Source organism: Podarcis raffonei, chromosome 5 (assembly GCF_027172205.1).
Source record: "Podarcis raffonei isolate rPodRaf1 chromosome 5, rPodRaf1.pri, whole genome shotgun sequence".
In the NCBI taxonomy this organism is placed as follows: domain Eukaryota; kingdom Metazoa; phylum Chordata; class Lepidosauria; order Squamata; family Lacertidae; genus Podarcis; species Podarcis raffonei.
In genome coordinates this window covers 16,464,837-16,479,421 of record NC_070606.1, presented here as the reverse complement: position 1 = coordinate 16,479,421, position 14,585 = coordinate 16,464,837, and the positions used below count along the sequence as shown (strand labels likewise).

The following is a 14,585-nucleotide window of genomic DNA, read 5'->3' as shown; positions in this document are numbered from 1 at the left end:
CTGTCAAGGCTTTAAGAAATATGGTTTATTTTTCTTCAAACAATGTTGGGTGCTTTCCTTACAGCCTTCTATTGGACCCAAACAGGATTCCCAAACAGAGTAGATAACAGAGATTCAGTAACTAGACCTTTAGTTCTTCGGTATTCAGAATTTTATGCCCCCCCCCTCTTGTGAATAGATTGTCTGAAAAGCACATTCTAGGCTGTGAGGAAGAGATGATAGTAATTAACACTGGCAGCTGTAATTACACCTCATGCTAATAACACAGAACAGACAATTTGGTAATTACTGTGCCTTGTCTTTTATAGTGCTGCAGGAGGGATAGTGTGTTGACTTTAATTGAATAAAAAGGGACGGTTTGTGGATGATGTAAGCAAACAGTGCTATGTTGTTTTGCACTAGCTAAAGTTTTAATCAAAAGATACATTACTGTACCATTAATCAACATATGTGCTAGTTTCTGAAAACTGGCCATGCTATCAACAGATTCCCAGTGATGAGAGTGAGAGAAGTAGTCTTTTTCCACTTGAGAGGTGCTTTGCATATGAGATTTGAGAGCAACTTTATTTTCATTTCCTTTTATAAATCCAATGATAAAAATAAAAATCTTACATTTATTAGAATATAAGAGCGGAAGTTCAGATTAAAAGGATGGGTGTGGCCATCTAACACGCATCTGAAAGCCTTTCCTTTGATTAGGCAAGACAGCAACATTTTCTAATTTGGAAAGCTCTGAAGTTAATAAATACCAATAAGGGTCCCAGTTTAACTAGGACTATACACCAGGCTTCCTCAACCGTGGCCCTCCAGATTTTTTGAGACTACAATTCCCATCATCCCTGACCACTGGTCCTGCTAGCTAGGGATCATGGGAGTTGTAGACCAAAAACATCTGGAGGACCGAGGAAGCCTGCTATACACCATAGACATCTTACCATGATTTTATAATGCTGTTAATTCTGAGTTGTGGTGAAAAATTCCGTGACAATGCTGCCCAGGGTGGATTTCCTTTGAATGAGAAAGAACTGGAGACATACACTCTTCTTCTTCTTTGTCATATTTAGTTTATTTACAAATATACAAGTAAACCTAAGTGGAGTCAAAAAGGCACTCCATCAAGGCAGCAAATGTACTTCCCCATATCTGTTCTGCAGAGAGCTACCCCTTGGAGCCAACTCAAATCTTTCTCTTTGTTTCTTCCAAAACTGCCACCTCCACCACTCCCTCTTTCCCAGGCTCAGGGGAAACTCAGTCAAACACAGAGTCCCAACTATCTCCTAATCATTTCTAATTAATGGCACAAATTTGTATCTGAAACTTGAACCACGATGGGTTCCTGACAAATAAAAATGCACAATAAAACAACCAATAAAATAAATAATAATAACAAAACAGCAGAACAGTAAAACCATATATTAACACCAGAGCAAGGTAAAATCCAAATTATTTTCTTACAACAGTATCTTAAAAGGGAAGAGCACAGAAAGAAGAAACACCACGGTACACGTGCATCAGCACAACTGGACGCCTTCATCTGCCCCAGCTGCAACAAAATGTGTCTCTCCTGTATCAGCCACAGCAGGCACTGTAATTTTCCAACGGTTTTGATGTCACCCCCAAAGGTATACTCCTCCATTGTCTCCCAAGACGCCAACAATGCAAACAGATCTTTAAACGCCCTGGACATATAAAAAGTTGGCACCACACAAGCCTGGAGTGGGGGTATTTCAAAGATGAATGCTGCTGTGGACAGGCTCTTTCTCTGCTCATCACCTGCCTTGTTTCTTACGTCGGGCCCAGAAGGGCTACTGAAGAAGATCTCAACATTCAGGCAGTTTCAAGAGCTCATATCTGACCACTCTGGGCTATGAACCAACAGCCTGCCTCACAAAGCAATAGTTAGCCAGCAATGTAACACACAACACACAAACATAAACAAACATCTGTGGTAATTTGCATAACTGTTCATCTAATGTGTTAAAAAAAACATTTAGGAAGACACAAGTTAAAGTTTCCAGGTAGTATATATTTCAGAACTCTTGTTACGAAAGAAACGAGGGAATAAAATGAATATGCCACATTTTGTTTCATTCATTTCAGTTAAAATGGCACAAACACTTTAAAGTACTATGTTTTCTGCTGTCTCAAGGTTTTGTTTCTCTGTCCAGCCACACTAGCTTGGTGCATTTATTCACAAACTTCTGCCTGTCTTCCAAAGCTGCAAGATATTTCAAATGCTACTCTCCCAAACTGTTCTCTTCATATATGTAACATCTGGGATGTTATAGTGTTAAGGAGATATGTAGACAAATGTTAAACAGGGAGGGGGAGGAGAAGTCAGACATATCTTCCCAGTCAGCATCCTAAAACTTTCTCACTGACCTGAGGGGGGAAACTGAAAATATGGAAAGGAGGAGTGTGAGAGAGAAGGAATAGTTCTATGGAAAAAATAATTCCGCTGACCACCCAGGAGAGCAATGTGAGATTAAAAGCACAACAGCTCAGTTCAGACATCATGCCAAATCATGGTTTTCATTAAACATATTCTAATGTTTGCAACTTCCAAGCATACAAAAGGCAAGCATTGCAAGCTCCTTATCCATTTATGTTTTCTCAGAGCAATCCATTTCTACATTCCCTACTCTTCCTGTGGCTCAGCAGCCTCTAAACTAGAAGTTGCTAACCTGTGACCCTACAGTTATTGTTGTAGACTCCAGCTGCCAGGTTCTCCAGCCAACATGGCCAGTGGTCAGGGATGATGGGAGTCCAAGAACATCTGGAGGGCCATAGGTTAGAGACAGAGTGGTATCTATAAAATCAAGCATCGCACCAACCCAAGATTAGCATAAACCATGGCTTGCATGGTCCAGCAACAGTTGCAATTCTGGGTTGTCAGCTAATTGCAAACCATGATTTGGCATGATATCTGAATTAAGTCAATGTCACCCTTTACTGTATATCTGCCTAAAAAGAGAGATTAAGAGTGGAAACAGAAGAAAGCAGGTATCTGAAACCATACAGGTGATCTGGTGTGAACAGTACAGAGTAATCCGGGGTAGCAAGAGTAGAAGTTTGTGTGAATGGACACACCATGAGAAATATTCCATGTAGCAGCACCATGGAATATGACCAAGCCCATTCTCCCCTGTGCCCTGAAGACGTGTGGCAGCTCTTTTGGAAAGAGTGGCATTGCCACCACTTGTTCTTTCAATAAACAGAACTTTGTATGAATACATCAGCCACAAGGATGTTAGATTTTCATTCACCTTCTCCTATCAGTAGCGTAAAATATTTTCTTGCTGCCCGCTTGCAAACGAACCTTGTTTAGGTACAAGCAAAAAACAGACACCCAACCAGAGACAAAATGAAGACATTCTTCTAAGCCACTGCCCAAATACTGCTGAGTAAAACAACAGAAATCCATCTTTGGATTGAATGGTCTTATATCAGTTTGGTCACCTTCTTGATCCAGGGCACAAATTTGCTGACTTTTGTGTAAACGCCAGGAGAGTCTTTTCGCCCACACCCATATCCCCAGGAAGTGATCCCTAGAATTACCCAGTGTCCACCTGACCTTTGACACATTAGCGGACCCCCACTATCCCCCTGACAGCTGTCCACCCGGTTATCCTCAGAAATGTTTCCGGCGCACAGCATACGATTAGTGAACTTCTTTCCATAACGGGATTTGCACACTCTTCTTGGGAGTAGGGGCACCGAGCCCTGGAGTAACGTCCTTGAGTATGACCTCCCTGAAACAATAATCGGTTATATATCTAGTGCAGCTCAGATAACCAAAAACCCTACCCACCAAACACAACTATTGTTCTCCTGCACAATTTTGATTAGGTTAACACAGGAAAAAAATATCCTTCCCTAGGGTCAGGATGGTATTTTAATGCAATGTGAAGTGGATTCTGATGTGATTTTATACAGTCGTATCTTGGATCCTTGCAACTTGAACGTTTTGGCTCCCAAATGCCGCAAACCCAGAAGTGAGTGTTCCGGTTGGCAAACAGTCTTTGGAAGCAGAACGTCCAACAGGGCTTCCTCGGCTTCCGACTGAGTGCAAGAAGCTCCTGCAGCCAATCGGAAGCCGTGCCTTGGTTGCTGAACATTTTCAGAAGTCGAACGGACTTCCGGAACGGATTCTGTTTGACAACCAAGGTATGACTGTAATGTGTTTTTATGGGGCAGGGGAGCAGGTTTAAATAAAAAGTTGGCAAAATGCTGGATGTGTTTACAAGACAGGATACACAAAGGTTAGCTGTAACTAGTATCATGTGTCTAAAGGTAAAGGGACCCCTGACCATTAGGTCCAGTCGTGACCGACTCTGGGGTTGCGGCGCTCATCTCGCTTTATTGGCCGAGGGAGCTGGCGTACAGCTTCCAGGTCATGTGGCCAGCATGACTAAGCTGCTTCTGGCGAACCAGAGCAGCGCACAGAAACACTGTTTACCTTCCCGCTGGAGCGGTACCTATTTATCTACTTGCACTTTGATGTGCTTTCAAACTGCTAGGTTGGCAGGAGCAGGGACCAAGCAACGGGAGCTCACCCCATCGCAGGGATTCGAACCGCCGACCTTATGATCGGCAACTCCTAGGCTCTGTGGTTTAACCCACAGCGCCACCCGCGTCCTTATCATGTGTCTAGGCATACATTAATTCTGCAAAGTGAACTGCCCAAATCCTTGTAGAGCAGAGTGATCTTGCAGTGGTTGCTGGAGCACTGCTTCCCACATGCTGCTGATCATAGGAAAAGAATCAGGGTGATCTGGGGACATGCAGACTGAGATCTGGGAATAATCCATGTGTATTATGTGATCATCTGCAGAGTTCTATAACACCAGGGTAGCTGGCAGCCTATTCAGTAGTGCCTATCTGGGATTATCCCTCTTAAACCTTGCAACTATGAAAACAGAAACAGAAATCTGCATAAATTTGTGGGTACATTTCCTGTGCACAGCCTTTCCTGTGTCCATTCTTCCTTCATACACTCCAACATCTTCCCAAGCACTTAGCAAATACACACAGTATTTACACATGTAGTTCACATACTGCTATGATACAGAGACACCGCAGTCATACGCTCAGTATAGTCAGCACATTTGATGGCGTTGCCTGTCCCTCTATTTCCCAGCAATGGCATATGGGTGCATCTGTTCTGAGGCCTTATGCATTGGCAGTTTTTAAAGCTTCCAACAACTGGAATGTTTGCGAATATCTCAATAAATGCCCTATCAGATGAGCAGGGAGGGTATTTAAATTAATTGCCAGAGTTCTCAGCCAACGGCTGGTGCAGACTGTGTTTACCTCAGTCTTTTTCTTCAGCAGAATTTAAAATGAATTTGGCAAAAAGACTCTTTTTCCTGCAAATCAGCTTGTTTTGTGCTTTAATTTGATGCTGAATTTGTCTCTATATAGTGAGCGCCCTAAAAGATTATCCAAAGCTGGGTAGGACACTCCAAATCTTATTATCTCCATGTGAAAAATCCTGACACAATCTACAACTTACCTGTATCTCCCCAGCCAGATATGACGCAGCCCTGTCTATCTATAGAAGACTTCTCCTTCCTCTCAGGAAGGCAGACAGGAAGGACATGGTGGCTGAAGGAAAGACAGTTGCCGCTTTTGCCCCGAATTCTGACTAAAGCAATGTCATTGTCGTTGCTGCTAGACTGGTAGTTCCTATGAAGGACAATCTTCTCCACCGGCAGCTCTCTCTCGAACTCGTCCCTCACACCAGTGTGGTGGTCTCCCACACGCAGCAGGTAGCGCCGTACATCTACTCCAAACCTGGCCATGAGAGAATGATCAGTCAGTCCATTATTCATCCATAGAGATCACTCACCTTTTTCTCCTTTTCTTGTTCAGCGTTGAAATTTAGATTGCAGTCTCCCTGGGCACAGACCCAGCTTTTCTGTTCATGATATTCTGCAAAGCATCACTTTAACTGATGGCACTGAATACACAAGATCACTATCTCAAGACTGCCACTCTCTTGTGTTCACAAAAGGTGGCCAGTCGTGGGCTCTCTTTACTTAGGTAGGTATTTTAGGCGAGGGCCATAGGTTGACGGTTTTGAGTTGGGGACAGAATGGCAATCGTGCTTTGCACTTCTGCACTTTAAGGACTCTTTTACTTGCAAACAGCCTGTTACCTTTTGAAGCAATGTGCTGCCGTCAGCACCCAGCAGTTGCTGATAAGAGTCGCTCCACACAGCAGACGAGCATCTCTGTGAAACCCCTTTAGACGTAGCGAGACCTGCCAAGGCCAGCCTCCTCTGAAAGAGAAATGGGAGGCAACGTGAAAAATACAGAGGTAGACGAAATCAGGACAGAAGGAAGGGTTATGTGAAGGATGCTCCATGCTTCATTAATTTGCGTTTTTTCTTAAAGAAACTCTGTTAGCTAGTGGCACAACCTTCTAGAGTAAAGTGAGCATCACCAGCATAAATATCATGACTGCTAGCAACACTGAAATGAGCTCATTGGTGTTTGGTGCTGTACAAGTACAGACAGCAAGAGGTCATCGCTAAGGGTATTCAACTGAAGGCTCACGAAAAAGGCAATAAGAGGATGCAAAGAGAATGCACCTGCTTAGGTCTTGCCATAGCACTGGCAGAGGGGACTGGGGGCAGGTCATCCAACAGGACAGCCAAAGCAGTTTCAGTACCAAATCTGGATCAAAATGGGTCTAGATAAAGGAATCTAAGAATGTCTAGAGGTATGCAAGCACCTTGCCCCCAAATCCAGCCTGATGACGCTTGGAAAAATAATCAGAGTTCAGAGACCATTGCTTTCAGAGTGGTTTCAAAACTGCCTCCTTTCATAACAAGGTATTAAATGCCTACTGGGCTCAGTAAGCCATCCCGCTTCTTCCCAGTCTTATGAGCCAAGAGGTGCACAGAGCAAGCAAATAGGCAATATATCGCATTCCTACAAGCAACTTTTCTGTTATAACCTTAGTCCTCAGTATTGAAATTCATTCAATAAATTATGGCTGGAGTCTGTCAAAAGCATGCAAATCATGATGGATGCCAGCATATATATTTTTAATTCTCAAAACACACCGCAAAAACAACGTGCCAATTATGGCTTCTTAAAACCAGCCTCTGGGCCTAGATAAAGAAAGCCCCAAACCACTCAGAGTAACTCCACTGGGTGGCACTGCATAAATGCAATACTGGCAGAAAAGGGTTTATGTTTTTGTCATCACCATCGTTGACACAGTACAGGCTCAAATGCAAGATATCACTTGTATTTTTTTAAATTTGGCTTGAGTTTCCCATCACTTGCATTTGAACCATCTTCCCGTCATTGTCCCAAGCTCCCTAGTATAACATTACTGAATAGACTCTGCTCTGTGGGAAAGGACACGGAGGAGCAATTACCTAGATTGGCCAAGCATTTTCCTGCCTAAATCAACTTATTTCCAAGAAGAGAGTACCATTCAGTTCCAAAGAAGTATATACACGATACTATTTCTTACTAGGGCTTGCCGATCAGAAGGTCGGCGGTTCGAATCCCCGCGACAGGGTGAGCTCCCATTGCTTGATCCCAGCTCCTGCCAACCTAGCAGTTCGAAAGCACGTCAAAGTGCAAGTAGATAAATAGGTACCACTGTGGCGGGAAGGTAAACGGAATTTCTGTGCGCTGCTCTGGTTCACCAGAAGCGGCTTAGTCATGCTGGCCACATGACCCAGAAGCTGTACGCCAGCTCCCTCGGCCAGTAAAGCGAGATGAGCGCCACAACTCCAGAGTCGTCCACGGCTGGACCTAACGGTCAGGGGTCCCTTTACCTTTAAGTTCCACTGTCTTCAGTTCCATTTACTCTCTAGTAAGGGTGCTTAGAACTGCAGCTGGGCAGTGCAGTCGTATGGTATTGCTACACCAGTGGCTGGAAACAATGGCACAACATTGGCATAATGTAGCCACAATCTTAAGTGACAAAGTAGACAACAAGATAAAACCTGCTTTAAAGGAGAGTCAACATAGAAACACTGGCAGACATTCCCTCCGTGTCCTTGGCAATTCTGATGCCACCCACCAACCACTACATTGTGCATCCCTGCTGTCACATTAGCCATGCATGAAAGGAGCCGATCAATGCACAGCAATGCCCAAACGACCCAATGACATCACCCTACACACCATGAATACAAAGCACAATGCGCCAGCAGCCACAAACGCAACCCCAGTGCAGACAGCTGTGGCACAGCAAGCAGGAGCCCAGATAGACACACCTGAGGCATAGCATCATGGCCAAACAGATGGAACTCAGGACGGACAAATAGCCCCAATCAGAACATTTCCTGGCACTTACATATGTCAGAATGCCTGTGAGCGTGCATAGATCTTTTCACCAATCAAGGTGCAAGTCTTTTGGTGAGGAAGGGGTTTAATCTCCCTAGGTGAAAAGAAGGGAGAGGGTGTCTGTATTGCCCCAGGCAGGGAGGCAATGGGTGATTCTTCTTTTTCCTGCTGCTACTGGGTTGTTTTCATTTAGTGGACCCATTTCTATATACATGATTAAAGGTAAAGAGACCTCTGACCGTTAGGTCCAGTCGCGAACAACTCTGGGGTTGCAGCACTCATCTCGCTTTACTGGCTGAGGGAGCCAGCATACAGCTTCTGGGTCATGTGACCAGCATGACTAAGCCGCTTCTGAGCAGCGCATGGAAACGCCATTTATCTTCCTGCCGGAGCGGTACCTATTTATCTACTTGCACTTTGACGTGCTTTCGAACTGCTAGGTTGTCAGGAGCAAGGACCGAGCAATGGGAGCTCACCCCGTCGCGGGGATTCGAACCACCGACCTTCTGATCGGCAAGCCCTAGGCTCTGTGGTTTAGACCACAGTGCCACCCGCGTCCCACCTATACATGATTACTGGTTAGTTATTTGTTAGTTCAGCACTGGAGCTTTTGATTGATGCGAGAACTCAGTGGAAGGTGTGTAGGGAAAGTGTTGTTGTCTGTTTAGTTTTCTCGGCAAAGGATGAATACAGGCGTATTACGCAGGGGTTACGTTCCTGGGTAGTGCGTGTATACGTGAAATCGCTTATAGGGAGGAACAACATCTAAAAAGCCAAACTCTGCCAAAAATCTGCCCAACTACAATCGCTCCCTCCAAACCTCTTTTCTCAAACCCCAACTCTTCACAGGCCTTGAAGGTCGGTGCAAAGGCTCCTGGGATTGCAGCAGAAAAGACTCCTAGGACCGCTAGCTGTTTTCCTGCTCTTTTCATGCCATTTTTGCAGTTTTCCTGCTCTTTTGGAGCTGTTTTTGCTCCTTTTGTGCCTTTTTGCGGTTTAAATCACTTATACATTATTTCAAAAACCTATGTCATGTGGTATGGCTTAATTTCTAAATAAAATGTATATGGAATAAATATTGTCTGGAAACCATACTTGGGCCCTCTTACATAGAAGCTCTTTCCATGTCCACAGATGTGCTGAGAACAATAAGTAGCCCAGCAGCTGACTTGTACTTCACATCTGGTGGTACAGTCCTCCAATGCACCTGAAGCAGCAGAGGCTAGCTCAGGGAGTACACAGTGCACGTTCAGGTGACATGTTCCTCTACAAAGTGCCACCTGAGGCGGCCACCTTACTCTGCCTAATGGTAAAGCCGGCCCTGCATATGTCCCATCCTGAAGACAGCAGAAGTATGCAATACAAAAGGGCATTTGCCCAACAATCAAGACAGAGCTGGTTCAACTACAGGCTCCATTGGAGCGAGCAAGAATAGAATTCCAAATGAGTCCTGCCTAGTTAACTGCATTTTCACCAGCAATTGTAAATACCAAAACAGAGCACAAACCCCGCTCTTAAATTTGCCCGTGTGTTGCTTGACTATCAGGAATCTCACCCTTTGACCAAATGATAAGAAGGGATTAGAAATAATCCTAAACACTGCTTGGGAGCAGTGTTAATCTTTTGCTCTGGGTAATTCATGCAAACCTCATGAGGAATCATAGAATCATAGAATCATAGAGTTGGAAGAGACCACAAGGGCCATCGAGTCCAACCCCCTGCCAAGCAGGAAACACCATCAGAGCACTCCTGACATATGGTTGTCAATCCTCTGCTTAAAGACCTCCAAAGAAGGAGACTCCACCACACTCCTTGGCAGCAAATTCCACTGTCGAACAGCTCTTACTGTCAGGAAGTTCTTCCTAATGTTTAGGTGGAATCTTCTTTCTTGTAGTTTGGAACCATTGCTCCGTGTCCGCTTCTCTGGAGCAGCAGAAAACAACCTTTCTCCCTCCTCTATGTGACATCCTTTTATATATTTGAACATGGCTATCATATCACCCCTTAACCTCCTCTTCTCCAGGCTAAACATGCCCAGCTCCCTTAGCCGTTCCTCATAAGGCATCGTTTCCAGGCCTTTGACCATTTTGGTTGCCCTCCTCTGGACACGTTCCAGTTTGTCAGTGTCCTTCTTGAACTGTGGTGCCCAGAACTGGACACAGTACTCCAGGTGAGGTCTGACCAGAGCAGAATACAGTGGCACTATTACTTCCCTTGATCTAGATGCTATACTCCTATTGATGCAGCCCAGAATTGCATTGGCTTTTTTAGCTGCCGCGTCACACTGTTGGCTCATGTCTAGTTTGTGGTCACTATGAACTATGAACTATTAAAACTAGGGGAAATGCTTCTAAGCCATCATGAATGCTAATGGCCAATACAGAAAACTAAAAATGAAACTATGAACTATGAAATACACCCAAATTAATCCATTTTTCTATCATGCAACAGAACAACTGGGCTAGGAATATAAGAGGCTGGTTTATACCACCTCAGACCGTTGGTCCATATAGCACAGTATTGCATTCTCCATCTAGCAACATCCTTATTATTATTATTATTATTACAAGTTGCAAGTGAGGTACCTGAGAGATTTGTTTCCACCAATTATCCTTTTTTTGCGGTGGTGAAGCAAGCGCCGTCCACACATGCTGAATATCGAACCTGCCAATAAAACCAAAGTGATTTAAACACGTAGCCTCACATCATAGCCCTTCAACACAATCTGCCGGTACTCCCTTAATGAACGTTTTGCCCTTGTATAAAGATTTTGAAAAGATAATACCACTTTAATTAAAAGACAACTTTTCCCTTCTCTTGCACCACTATCTTGCATGAAGATTTCAATAGATTAAAACCAGAGGAAATGCTTCTAAGCCATCATGAATGCTAATGGCCAATACAGAAAACTAAAAATGAAAACAAGAAGAGTCTGGCGAAGCATTTCCCCACCCGTAAAAACAAAGCACCAGAGAAAATAATTGTTTCGGACAAAATAAAACATGCACGTTGCGCACACTTTTTGCAAATTCAATCTAAAAATCAGTTGCAGCCATAGGCAAGCATAAAGGTCATGGAAACTTACAGTGTTGAGAAACTTGATGTTGTAGTTGGAGGCAGTCAGTGGCGTAGCGTGGGTTGTCAGCACCCGGGGCAAGGCAAGTAATTTGTGCCCCCTAACCCGTGGATTTGCGCACCCTAACCCTAACCCCCAGATGTTGCGCCCGGTGCGGCCGGCCCCCCCTGCACCCCCCACGCTACGCCACTGGAGGCAGTATCAGCCTTAAGTTGACAACAACCCTTAAAACTCCTTAAAACACTAACAAACGTATCATGGCATAATCTTCCTTTTAAGGTAAAGGTAAAGGTTAAGGGACCCCTGACCATTAGGTCCAGTCGTGACCGACTCTGGGGTTGTGGTGCTCATCTCGCTTTATTGGCCGAGGGAGCCGGTGTACAGCTTCTGGGTCATGTGGCCAGCATGACTAAGCCGCTTCTGGCGAACCAGAGCAGCCCACGGAAACGCCATTTACCTTCCCGCCAGAACTGTACCTATTTATCTACTTGCACTTTGACGTGCTTTCGAACTGCTAGGTTGGCAGGAGCAGGGACTGAGCAACAGGAGCTCACCCCGTCGCGGGGATTCGAACCGCCGACCTTCTGATTGGCAAGTCCTAGGCTCTGTGGTTTAACCCACAGCGCCACCCATGTCCCTTTCCTTTTAAGGATATACTTTTAATAGCAAATGTTGATGGCGGTGGTGGCAATGCTAGGTTGCAGCACCATGGTCAGCAGAGGGAAGTACCATGGTTGGGAGTGGGAAACCTTATTCTGGGGCCTTACCAAGAAGCCAACAAGCTATTGCCAGCGGTAGGTTCTGAAACGGAGTGTCAGGGAGCATTAGGACTGATCTGTCCATTGGGTAATTTGCATACTGCAAAACAATTACCATATTTTTTGCTCTATAAGACTCACTTTTTCCCTCCTAAAAAGTAAGGGGAAATGTGTGTGCGTCTTATGGAGCGAATGCAGGCTGCGCAGCTATCCCAGAAGCCAGAACAGCAAGAGGGATTGCTGCTTTCACTGCGTAGCGGTCCCTCTTGCTGTTCTGGCTCCTGAGATTCAGAATATTTTTTTTCTTGTTTTCCTCCTCCAAAAACTAGGTGCGTCTTGTGGTCTGGTGCATCTTATAGAGCGAAAAATAAGGTAAGTGGGATTGAGGAAGGGTGGGGTTTTGGGAATCTAGCGTAGGGGCCTGCTTTGGAGGCAGGGACCAGGGGCGTAAATAAAAGACAAGTGTGGATGTCACAAATAACCCTGTTCATCGGGGTTAACTTAGTGCATATTGCCTCGTGTGTGTGTGTGTGTTTTAGGGGGTGGGATCAGGGCCAAGGGTCACTGAGAGTTTGTTGGGGTGTTTTTTCACCCTTTCTTCCCATTTTGTTTGTCAGGGTGGGGGGGAATAGCTCCCACAACTTGCTATTCGCTTTTGGAGTTGCCATTTGCTGTAATGCAAAGCTGCTCTTTGTCTAATGAAAGCCATGATTCTCTAGAAGCTAAACTTCATGCTAAAGTCTACACACAACTATTGAAAATGCCACGGAGAGAGAAGGGTACGGTTAATATGCCACACACCTGCATTTGTGTTTGCCTGGTTCTCCTCCTCCTCCTCTATGTAGTCACAGATCACTCCGGCATCTTTCCAACAGCTGTGAATGTTGCTCTTGCGGGTGACGCACTCCCCCAGGGTGTGCTCAGTGCCACTGCACTCCACCTTGTCTAGATGAATGGGTGCGTGTCTTTCAGCAAGGTAAGCCATGGACTTCGCTTTTGCAGTACCACTGCAAGGAGGGAATCAGTTGAATGGAGCACCATGGGGAAAAAAGCTTCTGTGTTTAGAAAAGCCCCTCTGAAAATCAATCCCCATCAGATTATGGACTCCCTTGCCCCCTAACATTCCAGGTCACAGTATGTCACCCACTGGTAGGAAGCAAACCGCACCAAACCAAAACTCAAGGAAGTCGGAGCAGGGAGATCATAAGCAATGCAGTCCAAACTCAAATACTTCAAGACCATTAAGATCAGGCCATTTCAAGGACATGGACAGCTAATTAAACAATCTATGTCCTTTGAACTGGGGAGGGGAGTATTATTTAGTTTGTTACTATGTTGTGTAAAAAGGTAAAGGGACCCCTGACCATTAGGTCCAGTCGTGACCGACTCTGGGGTTGCAGTGCTCATCTTGCTTTATTGGCCAAGGGAGCCAGCGTACAGCTTCCGGGTCATGTGGCCAGCATGACTAAGCCGCTTCTGGCGAACCAGAGCAGCACACGGAAACGCCATTTACCTTCCCGCTGGAGTGGTACCTATTTATCTACTTGCACTTTGACATGCTTTCGAACTGCTAGGTGGGCAGGAGCAGGGACCGAGCAACGGGAGCTCACCCCGTCGAGGGGATTCGACCCGCCGACCTTCTGATAGGCAAGTCCTAGGCTCTGTGATTTAACCCACAGCGCCACTTGTGTCCCACTTTGTTGTGTATGTTTGTGTAAATTGCTGCAAATTGTGTCAATTGCTGTAAATAGCCCTGTGATCCTTGGATGAAGGGCAGGATATAAATTTAATTTAAAAATAAACAAAATAACCAGTGGCCCTACAAATGTTGTTGGATCCAGCTCCCCTAAGCCCCAATTGACAGAGCCAATGACTAAGGGACGACTGGAGTTTCAGTCCAACAGCACTGGGAGCGCTGCGGGTTCCCCATGCCTGCATTGATCAATCCTGTCCTCACATAGCCTGAGAGGAATCAGCACAAAGAAGCTGCGAGAAAGAGCGCTTTGCCAACACAGAATCCACAAACTGCATTTGCAGATTAAACCAAAGCTGTTTCCACTGCAACATGGAGAGAGCTTGAAAAGACCCCTTGAGGAATGAGGGAACAGAGCTCATTTGAAAGTACCAAGAGGCAAAAGAGGGGTATGAATAAGCACCTGCGGATTTCGGGGGGGGGCGGGCATAGCAGGCTTCACCCTTCTAAAAGCTTCATCAGACAAAACTAGCCATTCACCATGGACTTTGAATATTCTTACCCTCCAACCTTAAACAATACATTGAAATCAGTTACCTGTAACCCAGCTGCTTGCAAACTACAGCTGCATCGCTATCTGTCCAGCCATGGTCACAGACACTGCCCCACTGTCCATTCAAGAAAACCTCGACACGCCCCTCTTTGGTGCCGTTCCCATCCACCAGACGCACAGGGATCCCTGC

At 45.2% G+C, this 14,585-nt stretch overlaps 1 protein-coding gene across 3 annotated transcripts in view; it reads right to left on the bottom strand.

Annotated features, from left to right (window-relative positions):
* Positions 1-2,798: 2,798 nt before the first annotated feature.
* Positions 2,799-14,585, bottom strand: part of LOC128413697 (neurotrypsin-like) — a 36,882-nt gene continuing 25,095 nt past the window's right edge. For all 3 annotated transcript variants that reach the window (XM_053388014.1, XM_053388016.1, XM_053388015.1), the window contains 6 exons: positions 14,440-14,581; positions 12,951-13,156; positions 10,901-10,979; positions 6,161-6,283; positions 5,516-5,796; positions 2,799-3,752 (listed from right to left, as the gene is read on the bottom strand). In XM_053388014.1, coding sequence (XP_053243989.1) covers positions 3,442-3,752; positions 5,516-5,796; positions 6,161-6,283; positions 10,901-10,979; positions 12,951-13,156; positions 14,440-14,581 — 1,142 coding nt within the window. In that variant the 3' untranslated portion in view covers positions 2,799-3,441. The remainder of the gene's footprint in view (positions 3,753-5,515; positions 5,797-6,160; positions 6,284-10,900; positions 10,980-12,950; positions 13,157-14,439; positions 14,582-14,585) is intronic.